The sequence below is a fragment of the Castor canadensis genome, chromosome 6 (assembly GCF_047511655.1).
Source record: "Castor canadensis chromosome 6, mCasCan1.hap1v2, whole genome shotgun sequence".
Lineage (NCBI taxonomy): Eukaryota > Metazoa > Chordata > Mammalia > Rodentia > Castoridae > Castor > Castor canadensis.
In genome coordinates this window covers 39,906,957-39,928,188 of record NC_133391.1, presented here as the reverse complement: position 1 = coordinate 39,928,188, position 21,232 = coordinate 39,906,957, and the positions used below count along the sequence as shown (strand labels likewise).

The window sequence follows — 21,232 nt, the reverse complement described above, 5'->3', positions numbered from 1 at the left end:
ATAGATGTGTTAAAATGAAGGACTCCATCTCTTTCTGACAAGCAGTTATGACAGCAATTCTCTAAAGAGGCTCAATCAGAGAATCCTACAAATGATTATAGCCCATCAGAAGTGGAGACCAGCTCCTAATTAAGCAATGTGCTCTATTAATATGCATTAGTTCAGCTTTTGCCTACAGGTATATACCAGGATACTGATAGTGATTTAATAAATGAATAAAGAAAATAGACCTGTATACCACATACCCAAAGCTAACTTCCTTTTGTTTGAATCTCTTTCTACTGTCGCTTTTCCCTGAAGGCCCAGTGTCGGGTAGGGGAGTTTGGGAGTGTGACTTGAATTTGAATTTCATTCTCATCCCGGTGGGATTACAAAACTCCTTTTCTATGGTAGCCACGAGAATTTGATTTAATAGTGGGATATGATATAAAGGAGCTTGACAAGTGTTTTCTTCTTGTTAAAGCTTTAAGTTTACTCATCCAGCTTTTGTTTTGCTGTTAGGAGAAAATTTACAGTTCAAAGTGAGACAGCTGCTCTGATATTGGGTGAAAGTGGATGTAAGTGAGGGAATTCAGGTAAGGCGCATGGTGGGGGGCGGGCGGGCTCCTGTGGGACTGTATAGCACATCCAAAGCTGTAGGACTTGCTCAGATACTTGCATACTTATCACAACACGTACAGTTGGCACCGACACACTAGCCTGGAGCTTCTGAGGCAGTCACAGGCTCTGATGTCATCTCATCTGGGAGTGTGGTGCACACAGGACACACATTAGGGTGAGGCTGGGTGTGGGAAGAGTTGAGAGAGAGTGTTGTGGAGATGGATCTGAGTTTCAAAGTCAGAAAGGTTTTGCAGCCCTGACTTTGCAGGGGATGGACGCCATTTGTTATGTAACTATGGTACGATTGTCTTCTTTGGGGCTGGGTTCGGTGTTGCCTCATTCCACACACTCTCTGTAGGCAAGCTTATCCACTCTCTTGGCTTCTGCTATGGTTTGAACACAGTTTGTGGGTCCCCAAAGGTTCATGTGTCGGAAGCTTGGTCCCCAGAGTGGTGGTATTGGAGGAGCGTGTAGGCTTTTAAGAGGTGGGGCTGAGTGGGAAGTCCTTAGATCAACTGGAACATGCAGGGATTATGGGACTCTAGTCTCTCTCTGTGTTCTGATTTAAGATGTAGTCATGATATTCTGCTATCCACTGCCCTCACCAGAGGACAAGCCAATGAGGCAGCCCAGTCTTGAACTTTGGGCCTCTAAAACTATGAGCTAAATAAACTTTTCCTCATAAGTAGCCGGCCTTGTGTATTTCATTCTAGTAATGAGTAGTACAGCTTCCTTTCTAGTTTATATGCTAGAAAGTATATAAACTCAGCCTTGGAGCTGCATCCCAGCTCTCTTTCTGAGTTGGCCCTGCATGCCTAGGGGACCAATCTGCTTAAGTATCTTACAGGACCTCTGTATCCTCGTGGGCTCTTCTTAGGTCCTCCACTCACCTCCAACCCACTTTTCCTGCCATCTTCAGTATTAAGTCACCAAAGCCACAAACCTAGACTCTTTTCTCTACTTTCTCCATGAGTCCTGGTGACGCCGCATCTTAGGTATTTATGTCTTTTCTCCATGTCCCAGACCCACTGAGGTTGTCATGGTTCCGGTCTCTTCATCTGGTCCCTGGATCTCTGTGGTGACTTCCAAATGTTCCACATACACCCTCACTTTCCTTACTTGGACGACTCCATAAGGGAATGGATACACAATCTAACATTCAAATCTGATTATGCTTCTCCCCTTCTTAAACCCCATCGGTGGCTTTTGCATTATTCCAAGGACAAAGATCTCCCTTTGTCATGGCTTAGGAGGCTGTGCATAATCATGCCTGCGAAGACTTCTCCATCTTCATTTCTTGTAAGTCCTTCTCTTCTGCTCAAGCAATATTCACTGCTTCCCTCCCCTCATCACCTGGACAGGTTCTACATCTTCCTCCAGGTCTCAGCTTACCAGTCCCTTCTTACACGAAGCCTTCCCTGACACCATCCTGTTCCCCAAGTCTGTAAGTGCCTTCTCTTGTCACAGCACATCCCACACGGTGCTCAGTTTCCCTATTTCCTTGTCTAAGAGTCAACCACAACTGTGTAAGAGTGGGTCCTCTGTCTCTGGATTCACTACTGAATCCCCATATCTGCCACAGGACCTGGCACTTATGGGCTTAAAACCATTTGTTCAATGAATGGTCATTGCTACATGTTCTGTTCCTGTGTGGGAAATGTCCTTTAGGTGATAGAAATTAAGTGACTATTATTTCTGCCTTTCTTAATACACTGGTTGTATTAAGAAATGCATAGGATCCCAATATTTTGTAAATATCAGAAGTCACAGCCCTCATCCTCTGACTCAAAGCAAGGCTGCAGTTAAGCTGTTCCAGTTAGACATTCACTGCTGAAGAACAAAGTCAGAGCTGCAGAGAGGTTTACAGCTGGTGCGAACTGGGCAAGAGAAGATTTTCTGACAGTCAGGGAAATTGGCATGACAGGGGTCTCAGAAAGATCTGAAGAGCCAGGGCTTTGCGTGGTGTAGTTGGAGATTTGTGCACATTGGCAGTGACAGGAGGCATTGGAGGTAACTCCAGAGGCCCTCTGGAAGCTGGCTTGACATAGGAGAGTCTAGGTTTGGATCCATCATCCCTGACTGCTCTGAGTGGGAGATGCAGTGGGGACATGTCCCTGGGCGTGGGATCTGAACTGTCCTGAGGCTCTGTTGCAGCATTTCAAAGTGCAGGTGCTCAGGGCCCTAGGTTTTTCATGGGCAGAGCAGACATGACTCCTTCTCCCAGTCTGTCCTACATCTCTTGGATCCTTGCTTGCTCTAGATCCAGCGCTTTCACTCTAGGTCACCCTTCACTCTTTTATCTACAAGATTAAAAATACAATGCTCCCAGTTCCTTGATGTAAAGAAAACAAACTGATGGCAAGGGATGCTAGTCCTTGGGACTTGTCTACAGGCCCCTCCAGTGGCTTTTTTGGAGGCTCCAAGGCTGCACCCAACTCCTTTCTCTTTCCAGCTTTGCTTGAGCTCAGAAGTTCAGAGTCGTAGAGCACCCCAAGTCCATTTTCTACCTCTAGAGTTTATGCCACATGAGCTAGTGAGTATGAGGGACCTATCCAGAGCCCTAAGGATGAACTGCCTCAACTTTCCTTGGTCATTCACTCCAGATCCTCAGCTGATACCAGTCAATGTAGCAAAAGCACAGAACCAAAAGCTAGAGTCCGTGATCTTACCTCTGTTGTCATAGGCCAACAGACATATGGCCTCAGACTGCTGTCTGTCTGAAAAATGGATGAGATGATTCCTTTCCATCCCACTTTATGGAGCTGCCCCTTAAATAAATGGGGACAATGGGCATGGGGACATTGGGAAAAGATTGGAGGTGCTGTGCAAATCTTAAGCTTGCTGTCATTAACTCCCAGAGTGCCGATGCCTGTTTCCCTGCACTGAGGTGGAGTGGAGCTGGGACGAGCTCAGTGTCACACTCCACACAACTTCTCCTGCCAGACACGCTCACTTGTGCTACACTCCTGATGTTCAAGTGGAGAAATGTTTTCCCCATCGGTGGTAAATGGCATAGAAGGAGGGATTTGGAGAAAAGCGAGAAGGTGCTGTCATCCTGGGGTTCTGCTTGGTGAGGAGCCCTGACAGAGGACGCAGGGTAGGGAGACTGCAGGCAGTCATGGGGGATCAGGAGCTCTGCCTTCCTCTTTGCTCTCCACCTGCTGTCTCAGTCTTCTCTTTCTCTCGCACACCACCAGGTCTAGGCTTCTATGCTCCTGACCACCATAGCTCCTTATGTTTCCAGGCAGGATTGCCTAAGAAAGGTCCCCTTTCTAGGTCATAGCCCTGCTTCTCACTCTGGGCTCTGTGGGCCTGGATGTTAGTGAGCGTCTGCTATCACACCACCATTCCTTACCTGCTCGACTGGCCAATTGATGTATTATAATGTTACTTAGGTGTCAAGGATATAGTTGTTCTGAATGTGAAAAGGAGAAGGGAATATTTGAGTTTCCAATTGGTTAAAGCCATTCTTCTTTGCCATCTTCAATGTGTGGGACTGGACCATTATTTATTAAGTGCTGACGCCTGGCTTATTTCCCAGGATATAGGTTTGAGCCAGGATGTGCATTTCTTTAGGTACCATGGCTGCTGCCAGAACTGAGCTCCACCCTAGCATCTTTTTTTCTGGGGGGCAATACTGGGGTTTGAACTCAGGGCTTCATGTTTTCTAGGCAGGTCCTCTTGCCACTTGAGCCACTCCACCAGCCATCCTGGGGTCTTGAGGCAGGGGTGAGCCTATGTCCATCATTCCAATCACCCTCTTCTGACATGTCTTGTCGCCTGCCTTGGAAAACACCCTCTGACGTAACTGCCAAGGCTTCTCCTCTGTTTCATCTCAGCCTGATCCAACCAGGGCATTAGATACCCTTGGTTTCTGCATTTTGCTTGGTACTCTCTGCATTTTGGGCTTCAAAACTCTGCTTTCTCCTGCCTTTCTTTTACAATTTGGGTCTGAAATGTCCCCCTTCGTCTCTTGTGGTAAAGGCTTGGTCTCCAGTCCTGGCACTATTGCGATGTGGTGGACCTTCAGGAGGTGGGGCCTAGTGGAAGGAAGTTTGGTCACTGGGGGGCAGCTCTAGAAGGGGATATTGGGACCCCAGCCCCTCCTCTCTCTCTTTGTATCCTGGCCACCACGAGGTGAGCAGTTTCTTCCACCAGGTGCTCTCTGCCTTGCCACAGACCCAAAGTGATGGGGCTATGTAAGCATAGATGGAAACTTCTGAAACTCTTTCCTCCGTATAAGTTGTTTGTCTCAGTTGTTTTTTCATCAGAACAGAAAGCTGACTAACATGCTCTCCCACTTCCCTGTCTCTCTCCAATACACATGTGGTCTCTTCTTTCTTGCCTGATGCTGGTGCCCCAAGTTACTTTGGCTGGATGATCTCATTCTCTTCCATATCGTGGGACATCCAGACTTGTAATTCTGGCTATATATATGCCTTCCTTGGTGATCTGCAGGCACTTCCAATTCAACTTGACTCAACCTAGGCTTCTTAGCTTCCCTCCTGTCTGCTTCTGTCATTGTATACCTGTCTCCATGATGTACACTGCCATTCTTCCTTTCACCCTAGCCAGAAATCAAGAATTAGACAAAAATCCTGCTAATTTTACTTGCTTAACATCATTAACTTCCACCTTATCTCTTTACCCATGCTGTCTTAGATTGCACCTGCATCGTGTATTGTCAGAGCCATTGCCACTGGCTTTCCAGTTTCTGTTCTTACTCTTGGCAGTCCAATCTCTGCCCCAGGAGCCAGGACTGCAGAAGGACCTAGGAGCCGTTAGTGGGTGAAAGAGTGGATGAGTTACGAGTGGAGATTGCTTGCTCAGAAGAAGGATGAGGGGCATTTGTTCTTGGCTGGTTGGTTTCGTGTCTTATTCTCTGGGCCCACCATGCTCCATCTCATTTAGCTTAGTGGGTATTAAATAATTTTAGGAAGAGAGTCACGGGATTCAGAAACTGGAGGTAGAGTCCAGGTTTTGCAATCTGCTTACTATGTGGAAGGTCTTTCCTGAGCCTATTTTTGTCCCCAGGAGCATGGAAAAGCCTAGGATGAAGGCGCTTGAGGTTCTCATTGCTCTTCATGTCATACCGCATCCCTGGGGAAGAGAGAACATGAAGGTTATACGGAGAGTGAACCTGGAGAGGTGGCTGAATCATGAGGAGCTATCTCAATTGTTTCCTATAGGAAACACTTTCAATCCCTCTAGCATCACTCTGTCCTTCTAGAAAGTTCTGCTATGGGCTCCCACACCCTTTTTGTTCCTTTTACCCTAAGGACAAAGTGGACATAGTCTTGGAGATTCTGGAAGCCTCTTTATGTGGCACTGACACCTAAACCAAATAATGGATAACTCCTATTTAAGTTTCCCTTAAATTTTGGCTCGAGTAGGTAGCTGACCAGGTGACCACAAGTAGGTACTTTAATAACATCTTACCTGATGACCAGGCACACAGCCACAAGATTCGTTGGGGTCTGTTTTTCTGGTTTCCATCTGTTTATTCTGCTCTTCCATTTGCAGTGTTTTGTGAATAGAATTGTACTCTTTCCATGGTGAACTCTGTCGTGGCTTCTGTACTCCACTACACCAGATTTTTCTTTTTTGGAAAGTCAGCTATGTGCCTCTCCCACATCACTTTACCCACCAAGGGTTCCAGAAAGGAAAGCCAGAATATGAGGAAAGGGAGGGTCAAAAGTTGCCAGTCTTGGGAAAATGTTTACCAGCAGCCATTGTAGTTTATTCCTCGCCTCTGCAGATGCATTCTGTACAGTGTGGTGTTCTGCAGCCCTCTATCCTGTCCAATTTTATGTAATGAATACTCACAGTTATATCAGGTATTGCTTTAATGTTTGCCTCCAAAAAGCCTAAGGTGACTTAACACATCCTGGAATCCTTCTCCAGCCCCTGACCCTAAGGATAAGGAGGCACTAGGATGGGAAAGGGGCCAGATGACCCATGATTGCTCTTTGGGAGGAAGCTCTGGGAAGAGGTTGTTTTGAGAGTGGAGTTGGTGCATTTGTTTTCCAGTCTCTGTTAGACATATGCTGCCTTTTCTGTTCCCTGTAAGAGGGTCTTTGCTTCCCTACAAAACGCCAAGGAATTCCATTTGCTTTGAGGTTGGTGCCTGGTTGGCTTAGTGGCAGAGCTGTCTTGGCCCTGCCCCCAGGACTGTCTGGCTCACTTTGCCAGGACTGCCAGAGTGTGGTTGGCATTTCAGATTACAAGATGTGGTTTGGAGAGGGGTTTGCAGCCCAGCCCAGGGAGGCTTTCTGAATCTTTTTTCTCTTTTATTTAAGAGTACCTTGGGTTGTGTGGGTTAGGAGTCACCCCACTCAAGGTTGCAGTGTAGACCAAATGACATGTGGAGGCCCTTTTCCAAGTGTGCTGTCATCTTATGTCAGCTCCTTCAATTCACTCTCCATCGTTCTTTACCCCCCTCTAGAACTTTCCTACAGTGAGAGCTGACCTACAGTGTTGTTAGGCTCACTCCCTAGCTCCTCCCAGGCTTGGGCTGGGTTCCACCTATGGGGACATCAAGAGGAGGCCAAGCAGGAAGGAGAGTGTGGTCAATGGATTTATCTCTCCTGCTTCTGCCCTGTGTGGTCACTGCTGCCTGGCTCTGTCTCTCAGCTGAAGCTTGCATGTAGCCCTCTCCCTCTGGGTTCCAGTGACTTCTCTCTTGCATAAGGATCATCATTGAGCTCCTCTGTGCCCAGTCCCAGGCTGCTGCAACTGTACCTTCCAAAAGCTACTTTCATATTGTTGATCAGTGTCATTCATGGAGCACTGACTCTGCTCCAGCACCTGTCAAAGCTCTCCATATGGGTTATCTCATTTGAATCTCAAACAATCTTCTGGTAGATCCTCTAATGTCTCCACTTTATGAATGGGAAGGAGACTGAGACAGGCTCAGTAAATTTCCCAAGGTCACAGTTGGCTTCAGACAAGCAGTCCTATTCCACACAGCCCCCCTACCTGTCTGACAGCTTGTTAGAAAATAAAATTCTCACAAGGACATCAGTGGCTCAGGCCTATCATTCTAGCTACTCAGGAGGCAGAGATTAAAGAGACTCCTGAGTTCAAACCCTAGTACTGCCAAAAAAAAAAGCAAATTCCTCCCCAAGTGCAAGTGCAGGCCTACTAACTCAGAAACTCTGGAGGCAGCTCCAGCGCAGGGTGATTCATGAGCAAGGTCAAATTTTTATGTCTGATTAGGAAGATGGAGAGGTACTTAAAGAAGAGTTCAGAACACTGTACCATGGGGCTTACAAGGTTTGACCTTGGCCAGGAAATGTTCTAGGTAAGGATGGCTATTGTGGGTCACTAATGCCTCAGATCCTGACCTTGGAACAGCACTGCCTCTCATGAGACTGTGTCAAAATATGGGAAGCTGTTTCCGTTAAGTTTGAGTCTAGGTTCTTCCGGTTTCCAACTCCATGACCTTGAACCAGGTACTTATTTTCTCTGGGACTCATTTTCCTTATCTATAAAATGGGAGCCAGAAGATTAGTGTGAAGATCAAATGAAATAATATTGAAAATGAACTTGGTGAAGGCCCTGGTCAACCCCCGATGGCTGTGGTTTTGTTTGTGATAGTAACAGTTGCTTAGGGTTGCTAAATGCTCACTTCTTTTGGATGAAATCAGAAAAGTTGACCTGGTTTGCTAGTTAAAATTAGTCCTAAAGGTATCAGATAGCTACACATGAGCTCTGGCCATGGGGAAGACACCTGGGGAATGGAAAGGAAGGTGGATCTGGAGATACAGTCTGAGTGCTCAGCAGTCCTGCCTGGGGCCAACTCTGGCAATGTGGAACTCATGAGTTCAGACATCTCTGAAAACCAGGGACTGAGAGGAAGCCAGACTCTGTGGGTCCCAGTCACTTTGATCCACCCATCCACCTGTGCATCCAACAAACATTTACTGAGAGTGTGCCAGGCTCACATATGCACCTGGAATGAAAAACGATCTGCTTTTCAGGAGCATGTGTGCCAGTAGGGGGTCAGCTATGATGCCAGCTGTTACAAGGGACTCTGGAAGGGAGCTGTTGGGCAAAAAGACAAGGCTGTCTTCTTCAAACCAGTCATCACCATTTACTGAAAACTGCAATGCAAGAAGAAAGCTATGCCCCCTTCTTCCTTGAAAGCTGTGTCATCTCCTCCATTCCTTAATGTTTTGTTACACATCAAAGCTGCAGAATTTCTTTGATACAGAGAGAGAATGTAAGCCCTCCTCTGAGGTTAGTGGGAAAGGGAGGGTCACCTTATGGGACACATGGGTGGGAAGTGTCCGGACACCCATGGAAGGGGAAAATCTCATGATTTCTCATGTGGGGCCCTCTGACTAGTGAAGGCTGCTCTTACAAAGGATTCTGTTGTGGCTCACCTTTCTCGAAATGGCAGATCACAAGTTCTGTGACTGATTTCTTCACAGCGGTGCCTGCCTTGGTGGGATGAGGGGCTCAAAGTAGACTTGCTGTGGGGAACCAGAATGTCATCTGGACCTTGAAGACTTGATGGGGTTGTCTGGGGTGGTTATGGGTCAGTAAGTGGGCAGTACAGAAATAGGAGCTGGTGGTTCTGAGCAGAGGAGCAGCAGGGGCAAAGGCGAGGAGGCTCATGATAGCATGAAGGGGGCCTGGTGAAAGGGCAGGGGGACTGGAGCAGCATTTGAGGAAGGAGAAGTCTGAGAAGGAACTCATGGAGTAGTTGGAGGGTCAAATCATAGTGGGGGGAGGTGGGGACTTGTAATCTTTGCTAATAAACTTGAACTTTATCAGTGAGGACTCTGGCCTCATGGATCAAGTGGCTGTACACAGCTGACCCTGGTTTCCTGGGCTCTGGAGCGAGCACTCAGTCTCTTTGTGAGATAAAGCGTGAATGCAGGGGAACATCTTTGAGCAGCACTGAGTGAGACCTCAGGTCTTGCTTTTGAGCTTTGTTTCAGTCTAGGTCTAATTTTCCTCTATCGAGGGAAAAACAAAACCCAGCAACAAAACACCTCTCCTGAGTATCGTGAATTATGAAGTTTTCCACTCTAGCTGGCGGGAACAAGAACCATGCCAGCTTCTGTGAGCACTGGAGGGATTCTTCTGGTCACAGGTGGTTTTCTCGAAGGCATGGCTTGGTCAGTCTTAGCTGAATACTTGGGGGTCACTCTGCAGAACCCCAAAAAGCCTCTTTCTGAAGAATATTCTGCTCCCCAGGAATCTGTTCCCAGATTTCCACTTCCATCTCTCCCACTAATAGACATCATTGTCTCTGCCTGGATTCCTACTGTCTTTGTTGCAGCCTGGATCCTCCCCATCAAACCATAAGCTGAGATACTCACGTTTCACCTTGCCACCTCTTAGAGATCACGATTTCCCACTGTCGGTGTTCAATGTCTTGAGAATGGCTGCTTCTTATATTTTGTCTGGCTTTTAAAGTGATTGTTGGAATTGCCTGAGAGTACTTAAAAAAATATAGACCCCTGGAATCTGCGTTGGCTAACTGAGGCCACCTTAGACCCGGATGTCACCTGATGGAATGCCAGTGCTTTCAGTGATTAGAATGGCTGATTAAAGGAGTGAATCACTTCTAAGAATCTGGGTGGAAAGATATTCATTTGGATAAATGGGTTTGCTAGAATTAGGTGGAAAGTGTCTAGAGGAGTTCTTATGTGAGAGTCTGGATTAAGTTGGTGCAGCTGTTTGTTATCTTGGCCCAAAGCTTGTGATTTTCTTTCTTTTCTTCTTCTTCTTTTTTGTGTGGGTTTGAATTTAGGACCTCATGCTTGCTGGGCAGGTGCTCTACCACTTGAATCATGACCCCAGCCCTTTTTTGCGTTAGTTATTTTATGATAGAGTTTTGGGTTTTTGTCAAGGGTCGGCCTTGGATTTTGATCTTCCTACCTATGCTTTCCAATAGCTGGATCTTAAGCCTGTACCATCATACCCAGATTGTTGGTTGAGATGGGATATCACTAACTTTTTTGCCTGGACTTGCCTTGAACTGAGATCTTCCTGATCACTACCTCCAGAGTAGCTGGGATTACACGTGTGCACCACCATGCCTGACCCTTTGTGATTTTCTTTCTGTATTATAACATGGCTTTGTAGTTCCCCCTTTTTGTGGTCCATATAATGGGCAGATGGTGGGGCCTGAGCATTGTGAGGGGTTTGCTTTTGGCTACTCACCAGCTAAGTGGTGTGGGCAAATCAGTTACTCAGCTTTCCTGAGCCATGGCATCCTTACCTGCAGTGAAGAGATTGTTGGGAAAATGCCTGAGAACTATACTCAAGCTTACTTGAAGCCACTTGTAGTCTGCATGGCTGGAATTATGAGTCTTAGTATGTAATCCATATTTGGATGGATTTTCTTCTAGGAGACACTTCTCAGGAAGGACATTTGGAGTAGTAATGAATCTTCCGAAGGGTATTGAGTATTATTGGAGATAAAATGATTACTCGTCTCAGTTTTGTCTTTTCTGCCCTCTCTCCAGCCTCTCAAGGGAGCGAAAGTTCACTGATGCTTTATGGGAAGGAACCTCCTCCACTCTTGTCTGATTATATATTTATGAAGGGCAATGCCGTTCCAGTTCAAGTGTAAGGATACTGTAATCAACACATCTTTATTGAAGACCTGGTTTTATGCCAAGTGTTGAGGCAGAAACAGAGACCTGACCTATGAGATCTGGTTGCAAGTCTGAGGATTTACTTCCTGTTGGAGAGGTAACACCTACAATTGTGAGACTATTTGTACAAGACAATTTTCCCACAAAACAAGACAGACTTTTAAGTAGTAGTGTTAGGCCAGCAGGTGCCTGAGGGGTTTAGAATAGGAGTGGGAGAAATGCAGGCATCAGGGGCTGGAGAAAGTGATTGATTTCCAATGATGACATCTTCCTGAAGGTATCAATCCTGTGGTACTCGGAAAGCTTGGAGGATGGGAGGTGGGATGCAGAGCTGAAGGCCTGAGGATGGGTAGTGTGGAGGGTTTGGAGCCAGGATCAAGCACTCATCAGAGCAGGGCTTGACCACAGTCAAAACCACTGCCTGGGTGCCAGTGAAGGCCCAGAGTGCATCCAAAACTAGCATCGTGCATGGCCTGGAATCAGATGGTGAGAGGGGGTATCTGTGTTCCTGTGTCCCACTTGAGAATATCCTCTGAGTGTTTGCACAGACAGCATCTTTCCATCCTCACAGAGCCCCATACAAGAAGACTGACATGTAATTATTGCCATTTAACAGAAGAGGAAGCTGAGAGTAGGCTTTGGGAATTTTTTGGGGCAATATTGAGGTGTGAACTCAGGGCCTCTTGCTTGCTAGGCACGTGCTCTACCACCTGAGCCACACTTTCACCCCTTTTGCTTTAGCTATTTTTCAAGTAGGGTCTCACTTTTTTTTTTTTTTTGTCTAGGCCAGCCTAGACTGTGATCTTCTACTTAAGCCTCCCTGTAGCTGGAATGACAGGTGCACCAGCACCACACCTGGCTTGCTTGTTGAGATGGAGTCTTGCTAACTTTTTGCCTGGGCTAGTGTTGAGCTGCTATTTTGGTCTCTGCCTCCTGTGCAGCTGGGATTATAGATGTGAGAGCTACCATGCCTGGCCCTAGGGTGGGAGAGTGAAATGGCTTTTGCATAGAGAGAACAGAGAGTGGAACCTCAGGTACTCTGTCCAGGTAGGAAGGGAATACAGGAGAGACCCTCTGCTGAGGTCCCCAGCCTGGGAATGAAAATCAGGAGAGCCCGGCCAAGACCCCTCAGTCATGACATAGAATTGATGGCAAATTGGGCACTGAAAGTGAAACCTAACTCTGTAACTGGGAGCAGAGGAGAAGCAGGGTGCTCAGCCATCTCCTTTCAGCCAGAGGAGAGAAAGAGGATCCTGCTGCCCTGGGGCGGGAAGAGGGAGGAAGAGGAGGGGGATGCAGGGTGAAAAGTGTGCTTTTTAAACCCATTAAAGAGGAAGAGCCAACTGCCAAAGCATCCAATTAACCTGACATCTCTTACAGCCCAAATATCTGAGCATATAAGAAGGGAATTTAATATGTGGAGGCTTGGGAGAAAAGTGACTTGTAGTGGAAAACAGCCCCAGTTTATTTAAAAAATAGGTCAGGCCTAACAAATCCAGGAGACACTTTCGCAGCCAGTGATACTGATCCAGGAGACAGAGGGAGCGCTGTGTGGGAGCAGTGCCGTTTCGACTGGAGCAGGCATTGCTGTTGTAGCACAAAGGGACAGCCAGGGGTACAGCACTCTGCACCAGCCTGGGTCTGCCTTCAAGTTGAGCAGTGTGGGGACTCTGGTAGGGAATGCAAGGCTGGGAGTGGCCAAGGTCACAAAGCCTAAAGGTTGCAGAGCCAGGACTTAGCTCTTTGCTGTTAGAGCTAAGTTGCTTTCTGGAACCTTCTGCTGCCTCTCTTTAGAGGTCCTTGGCTGGCTCTGTCATTGTGAGAGAATCTGAGTCTTGCTCAGGCAGGATCAGGGTTGTGTTGGAACTTGGGGACTCAGAGGGAGATAGAGAAGCTGTCCCCAGCGGCATTGTCAGGACCAGCCTTCATGGGCGTCATCCGGGGAGTTTGGGTCTCACCCTATGTGTTCTGATTCTGTGCTTCTGGAAGTGGGCTTGAGTCCTGCCTCACAATGGTCCACACTGTTGGATTACAGAAACTCTGAGTTGAATCAGAGCCCAGGCTTGTCCTCATACCATTAGACAATTTGATAGGTCTCCAGGGGAAAGAAGTAGGTCCCGGTCACAAAATCTGTGGCATCAGACATTCTCCTTCCTTCTCAGACATTTGCAATTCATTTTAGCAAATTAAAGGCTTTAAAGTATCACAAAGAGCACTTGAGAGGTGGAGGCAGGAGGGTCCCGAGTTCAAAGCCAGCCATAGTGAGGCCCTGTCCCCCCCAAAAAAACCAAAAAATCAAACAAGCAAACAACAGAAAAGTATCACAAAGAAATGTCCTCAGGTTCTTTGCCCAGCTGAACTCGATAGGATGCTTTTTCTGGGAGCACCTCTCTGTGGAAAGAAGTGTGGGAAAGGCCCCGCGGACCAGCGCCCATCAGCATCTCCTGGGGAGCTTGGTGAGTGCAGACCATTAGGTCCCACCCTGGGGTTTCTGAGTCAGTGGTGTCTGGGGAGGCCTGAGAAGCTGGCTTTGGGAAAGCCTCCGCTGCTGCTGCTGCTGGTGGTCCAGGAACCATACTTTGGGAACCACTGCCCTGAGTGAGACCCCTCGAAGCTCTGCCTCAGCCAAGGGCAGTACACCAAGATTCTTGGAAGGTAGGCTGCAGGACCCAAGCAAAGGGGCTTCTGGGAAACATATCCTGAGTGCACGGCTTAAGTCCAAGAGTGTGAGGGTGGGCTCTGCCAAGATACCAGAGTTACAGTCAGAGACACTGCAGACAGGAAGGACAGAGGGGTGACAGGTGGCAGGGGCTGGCCTTGCCCCTGAGTTTAGGCCCATGCAAGGGAACATAGGGAGGGTCTGTGCCTAAGCAGATCACTCCAGGGAGGTCATGAGGATGACCGCTGACTGCCTGTGAACCATCCGCAGCCAGCCAGGGAGCCCTGTGAGCCAAGTACAAGAAGACAGCCATGACTTGCAGGACCCGTAGCCCTGTCCCAGACTCTTGGGGTCCTGGCCTCCAGGGGCAGGGGCAGTGAGCTAGGGCTACCTTCTCAAGCACACTGCTTTCTCCTGGGGGTATGGGCTTTAAGTTTGCTTTGCAGGAACCCATCCTGGAGCCCAGATGTTAGGAAACTTGGGTGCAGGAGAGGAGATAGGAGGGTGGACCTCAGGTCACCTTTAGCCAAGGCAGATGTGACAGTTACATATCTTAGGCAGTGGAGTGGTTGTAATGGCAGCAGTACCTGCCTGACATTCCACTAGAATGTTCTCCCTGTGTGTGAAGCTCTGGTCCCTATCTAGAGGTGACAGATGGTGCAAGTGACCTAACTCTTTGTGTGATTATCAACATGGCCACAGTTTCCAGGCCAGTCTTGGGTGTAAACGTGGAAATGACAAAAGGGTGTAGGGAGTGTCTGAGGGTGACACTGGGTGGGCCAAGTGTGAGTTGGGCAAGAAGTGAAGGCAGCTGACAGAGAAAACAGGGTGAGGTCTGGGCTGGAAGTCCTGTCCCCCTCCCCTGCGGGGTCCCACCTCCCACAGTCCTTTCTCGACTCCCTTCCTTGTCACCTCCAAGCTGGGCAGACTGCTGCTGGGACAGACGACTCAGGTTAGAAAAAGCTCTCTTGGCATTTGGAGAACAGATCAGGATTTGGCACCTCAAGTGGAGCCTCTTGTTCTCAGCAAAAATGTTTTAAAGCTTGCACTGATGCCAGGAGGAACCATTTATAGCCCAAAGGACTGGGGCTGGCTTCAGTGCCTGGTGTGGAAAGCGCCTGCCCCTTGCTACAGCCCACCTTCCCCTTCACATGCCCGCCCCCTCCCTTCCCCTTCCCTTCCTGTGGCTCCCCCACCACCATAGTTTCTTAAATATTCTAGATCTGTGTCTGGCCTGCCTGTGTGACCCTAGACAAATCCCTTTCTTTATACGGGCCTCAGTCTCTCCATCTGCAACCTGGATCCTATTGTTGGCTCCCTTTGAATCTCAACTACCTTGGATAAACGTGTACCTGTGTTTAGCCCCACTGAAGCTCTTCCCTCCAGTTAGTCACTGCCTTTGACCCTCTTTCTGCCCCAACTCCCCCATTGCTAGGCTTCCTGCCTGGGTCAGCACGGCCACTATTCCAGCACACAGGCCTGGCTCTGGGCAGCAGCTTGGTTAGGTTTGGTTGGATGGAGCCAAGCTCGCTGTGGCATCCGTGTTAAAAGCACAAGCTTTGGCGTCTCAGAGATGCTAGTTTACTTCCTGGCTCTGTGACTTGCTAGCTCTGGCAAATGACTCCAGTGTTTGTGAGCTTTAGTTTTCTCGTCTGTAAATTTCAGCACCTCGTCTAGTTATTATGAAGATTTCATGAAGCGATGTTTGCAAAGTGCTCAGCAGAGTGGGCCCTCTGTCAACACTGTAGGCATCATCCACCTGTCATCTACCCTCCTTTCCAGGTGGAGGTGGGGTGAGTTTGAAATGCTCTCCCTGAGTCTCCACCCCCACCTGCGGAAATCCTACCCACCCTTCAAGGATCAGCTGGAGCCCTCCTTGGGGTGCCATCTTCCTCTTGGCCTCACACTTTGATGCTACTATGTCTGTCAACTTGTCTTAGGTTCCCCACACCTGGGCCTGGGCCCCCCAGTGGAATGGGTAGACTGGGAGAAGAGCTGGGCGGAAGATCCAGGGAAAGGCCAGCCAGGAGGCCAGACACATGTCTGCAGAATCCTGGTCTGCAGCTGGCATCACGAGGAGAGGACCAAGTCACAAAGCCCAGCAGAATGTTGATGCTCAGCAGACAGGACCCCAGATGGCAGGGGGAGCCCTCAAGCAATAGCCGCCCCCTGCGACTGCACCCTTGGGAGGAGGTAGGAACGGGCAGGATAGGAGCCCTTGCATATGCTGCATCCTGGGTCTTAGGCAGAGCCAGTGGGGAGGCCACCAAGCAGAAATTGTTCCCCAAACTGGACAACTGTGCAAAGCAGGCAGACCGGGACTCCAGGGCAGCCTGGACTCAATGTCGTGGGACTGGGTTGGGGTGAGATGCTCAGGGGGAAGGTATTTGGGCATGTGGCCACACTGGAGTTGTGATGGCCACACCTGTGGGGGTTGGGGATCAGGAGGACTCCATTTCCCAGTGTGAGCCCCAATCCTTTGGCTGACTTTCTGCCCATGTGTCATACAAGCATTGGAGACTTCCTTCACTCTGTGCCTCTGGTTGCTCAGCATGACCAGGGGAGGGGTTGGGTCTTTTGACTCTACAAAGGAGACCACTGACATCCCCCAGATCCATGGTCTATGTTCCTCTAGTCTCTCCTGGCCACAGGTGGGGAGGCAGCTGAATCAAAGGCCAAGTTTTCAGAGCCCCTCCCAAGATCCTTCATTTGCAGTTGAACCACCTTCATAGTTAGAAGTCTGGATTCCTATACAAGTTCCTATTTGTCTATATGGAGCCATAAGTTCCTATGCATCTCTTGTTGCTCTCACAGGACCTGTACAGTGCCATTCTTAAGCAGGTGTTCAGAATTCAGAGCAATACCCCATCCAGCTGGATGCCCAAGGATCCAAGGTCATTGCTATTCCCATCCACTCCCAGCCCCTGGAAAGAGCACATCTGTCAGCCTACAGGCAGAGTTCCTAGTCACCTCTTTGTCCCCATGACCTGACCTATGGCTGTTGAAGTTGGTGCTTCCCTCACATCCATTCAGCACTTTGCTTCATGCAATACCTGGCACATGGTAGACACTTCATAAGTTGGTTACTGGGAAGAGAGTCAGGGAGCCTCATGGAAAAGGGGAGAGGAGATAGGTTTTTGTTCTATTTTGAATTTATCTAATCTCTAGTGAAGTTAGATGTTTTTGGTATATGTTAATTCTCCATCAGTATTTATTTCCAGGTGAATAGACTAGAAGATTCTTTGCCCACACATTAAATTGGAGGTGTTCATCTCTTTCTTATCGGTTTGTAAGAACTCTCTGTCCACACATCAGTTGTTAACCTTTGTCCGCCATGTATGTTGGGTATACTCCTCAACATTTGTCATTTTTGTTTCATGATATTTATTGACTGGAACTGTCTTAATATCTGCTGGCTAGCCATCTTTTCTCATATGACTCAATGGCATTTCAGACTCCACATATCCAAATTGAAATTCATCATTTCCCCACCCCCACCTGCTCTTACTGCTGACTTGCTTAGTTCTGTGAATGTCACCATTATTTTCCTACTCACCCAGGCTTGCAACATGGAAGTTATCTTTGATTCCAACTTCGCTCTTCCTCCACGTTCCGTCAACTGCCAACACCTATAGATTCTCTTTCTGTACTTTTCTGGCAGACAGACTCTCCAACACTGTCCCTGTACTCTTCTCTCCTCCTTGCCTCCTGCTGTACACTTGCCAATTCATCTTTCTAAAGGAGGACTCAAACACAGAACCTTCTTTTACAACTTGGTTGAACTTCTTTTGTAGGATATACTTTATTCCAGCTTAAGAGGACCCACTAAGGATCCGAGGGTCTAGAAAGCAGAGTCTTTGGGAGACACCTTTTCCAGATGTCTCTTTCTTTCACACAGTACCCTGCTGCAGCTGGTGGAATCCAAAGCAACACCCCCATGTAGCTGATGCCAAGGATCAAAGGTCATTCATTGCTATTCCCACCCACTCCTAGCCTCCTGGGAGAGGGCATACCTGTCATCCACAGGCAGAGTTCAAGTCCTCTCTGAAGAAGGATGAGTTGGACCGATGGTCTTGAGGACCAGAGACCAGCCCAGAGTCATCTTTTTGTTCCTATGACCTGTGGCTGTTGAAGTCAATGTCCCCCTTCCAACCCCATGCCTGGCACATGGTAGACACTTTATAAGTTGGCTATTGGGGACAGAGACTCAGGGAGCCCCCTGGAAAAGGGGATCTTGGACTTAGAGTTGAATGACAGCTAAGGGGTGCTAGAGGCTCCATGACCTTGACCATGCAGGAGTTTTTCTCTCCTTAATATATTTAAATAGAGTCCAACTGTTGGGGCCAACTGTGTGCACAGAGCCTTTTTCAGCTTTAGAGGTGACTCTGCAGCCTGCACGGGAGTGTGCAATTGACACAATCTATTTTTAGCCTCCCAGAGACCGTGACCAACATGCCAAGCTGAGGGTGGGCACACCTGCTGCATTCTAATGAGGCAGCCCCACTTGCTGCTCTGCCAGCAAGCTCGGCATCTCGTTGACCTGAAAGCTGATGTTACTAAACTGGGAAGCCTGCTATTTCCCAGAGGCAGTAGCCTAGATACACCAGGAAAATGGGACCATCACACTCTCCTGGCTCTCTGTCCTCTAGCCCTGGACACAGGGCAGTCCTGGGGCTGTGCTCATGGCATGAGAGAGGGTGAAGAAATCTCTTAGATTTCTTGATCCATTCTGTCCTGAGATCTGCAATCCTGATTCTAAGGTAACTCAGTTCATGGATGGACATTCAACAGGGATCTGATTTATGTGATCAGAATTAAATACTTGTAAAAATAAGCACTTAATACGTGCCAGGTCCTGTTATAAAGTCCGTAGATCTATAAACTCATCCAAACATTTTGACCATTTTTCCAGGTAGGTTTTATGATGGTCTGTATTTTATAGAGGAGGAAACTAAAGGGTAGTGGTGACAAATGGCTTTTTAAGGTCACATAGCCAACAAACAGCAGAGCTGAGTCTCAGAGCCAGGCAGTGTGGTCCTGGGAGTTTGGACTCCCAATGACTGTGCTATCTGTCCTCAATATCTATTTTTAATTTTACTAAAGCTAGTATAAAATCCTGGACCTCTGATTGATGGCTCCAGATGACTAGCTAGTGGATAATCCTACTTTGGGGCATTTTCTATGCCCGGTACCTCCGGATCTCCAGGGCCAGGATGTCTTCTGGTACAGCTATACTTCTGTACTGAAGTTTGAGCATCACTCTGGGCTCCAGACTCTCTGATCTGCACCTCTTTCTGCCTCCCCTCAGCCTGTGGGGGGAAGGGGTGAGCAGTGATGGGTGGCTGCAATGGGAAGGAAATTTGGACAGGATGTCAGGACTGGGGAACTCAGAAAGAGTAAGAATGGGTGGTGTTCAGGCAGGAGGCCAACCAGGTTGGACAGTCACAGTGTTTATGCTTAGGTGTACCATGAGTTAGAAACCAGGGGCCAGGACAACATAAGATGTGACGTACTAAAACATAAGACGAGACCCGCATCTGGGGGACCAAGTCCTATGATAGTTTGGTGTGCCTTGGATGGAGAGAAGACCATGGGCTTGGTCTTTCCAAAGATTGTACTTTAGTCTTTCTAAAGCTAGTACTGTTTTCATTTAATAAACACTATGTGCCTACCCTTTCCTCAGTACTTTAAAAGTACTGGCTTGTCTAATATTCAGGCTTGTCCTGAATATCAGACCAGGCTTGGTCTAATATTGGAGGCAGGGACCATTTTATTCTCATTCTGGAGAAGGAGAACTAAGGTGTGGAGGGGTTAATAATGTTGGTCACCATTGTATGGCTACTGTCATAGTCAGCTTTCTGTTGCTATAATGGAAATACCTGGGGCTGGGTAATTTGCAAAGGAAAGAGGTTTATTTACCTCACAATTCTGGAGGTCCAAAAATATGGTGCTGGCATGGATTTGGCTCTTTATTGTGAGAATGAGTTAGGATCCCATGGGAGAATTAGGTTAATCTTTTCCAAGGGCACATCCCCAATGACCCCATCCCCTCTCAGTGTGCTCCACCTCTTAGACATTGTACTACCTCTCACATGGCCACACTGGCATATGAATCCCTGGGTGACACACCACACAAACTATAGAGGGAGCGAGCCACAGAGCTGGGATTCAGGACACAGTAGGCTCACTCTGGAACCTACACTCTTAGCTACCACGCTGTCCTGAACATCTTTCCCTTTGTTGAGTGTTCCCTGTTTACCTTTGAAAGGAAGATATTATTTTCCCAATTACCAGATATGGAAACTGAAGCCTGCATCAGCTCAGTCTCCCAGTCAGTAAGTGCTGGAACTGGGTTCAATCCAGGTCTGTTTGGCATGTCTGTAGCCTGCCACTTCTCTGCAACTCACAGCCATCAATCTGGTGACCAGGAAGCTTGAAGGGGTCACTGGCCCTGCAGAATGGTTGCAGGAACCAGGCTGGGAAGGGGGAGGAGGAGGGACTTCTCAGACGGAAGGACTTTGTTGCCTCTTTTCATGCCGGTCTCCTTCTGTCCCCCCTGCAGGTGAGCAGTGCGCCATCTCAGCCCCCTCAGCCTGTCATCCCACCCAAGCCTGTGCAATGTATTCACCATGTATCTACTCAGCCCAGCTGCCCGGGACGGGGCAAGATGTCCAAGTTGCTGAACCCAGAGGAGATGACGTCAAGAGATTATTACTTTGACTCCTATGCCCACTTTGGAATCCACGAGGTAAATGACCCTGCCATTTTGTCAATGGTCCAAAGGCAGCATAGGATGCTCAACTCTGTATCATCACAAAAGGCAATTCTCCCATCACCCGTAGGACCTGGCCCTCTGTCCATCTCATGTGGCCCTACTAGAGGCTCAGGGTCAGGGTCAGGGTCAGGCCTGCAGCAGGTGAGCAGGTGCAAGTGTGAGACTCTGTATTCTACTTGGTAAGCAAGATGGAGAGCAAGGGACATGTCAGGCTGATCTGCGTCACCTTCCAGCCTCTGTGTCTCTCTCGGACCACCAGCTGAGGACATGCAGTGTGGCTGGGATGATGCTGGGTCTTGCAGTTGGGGTCTGAGGCTGAAAAAGCCTTCTGGAGGTCAGGATGTCCATTCTTTAGCCCAGTGAGCATGCCCAGAAGAAGAGATGCAGGAAACCCCTTGTTATTTGGCTCAGGTCTGGCACTCTAGCTTTGTCAGGAATCCTGTTCTCTTCGCTCTGCTTTGTTTGGCCCATCCTCAGGAGGTCCTGTGTGGTGGCAGAGATGGCCCCAGCAATGACGGCCTGTCTTTCTACCAGCTCAGCAACTCTGTGTCGATGACAACTTCCCTTACCTAGTGAATCTGG

The 21,232-nt window shown here is 48.3% G+C and overlaps 1 protein-coding gene across 7 annotated transcripts in view; it reads left to right on the top strand.

Annotated features, from left to right (window-relative positions):
- Nucleotides 1–21,232, top strand: part of Prmt8 (protein arginine methyltransferase 8) — a 140,926-nt gene that overhangs the window by 65,057 nt on the left and 54,637 nt on the right. For 3 of the 7 annotated variants that reach the window (XM_074076262.1, XM_074076260.1, XM_074076258.1), the window contains one exon: nucleotides 20,438–20,623. In XM_074076262.1, coding sequence (XP_073932363.1) covers nucleotides 20,543–20,623 — 81 coding nt within the window. In that variant the 5' untranslated portion in view covers nucleotides 20,438–20,542. Of the gene's footprint in view, nucleotides 1–11,100; nucleotides 11,314–13,557; nucleotides 13,673–20,437; nucleotides 20,624–21,127; nucleotide 21,232 lie in introns of those variants that run through there. The other 4 variants (XM_074076261.1, XM_074076259.1, XM_074076264.1 and 1 more) reach the window with 4 other exon arrangements.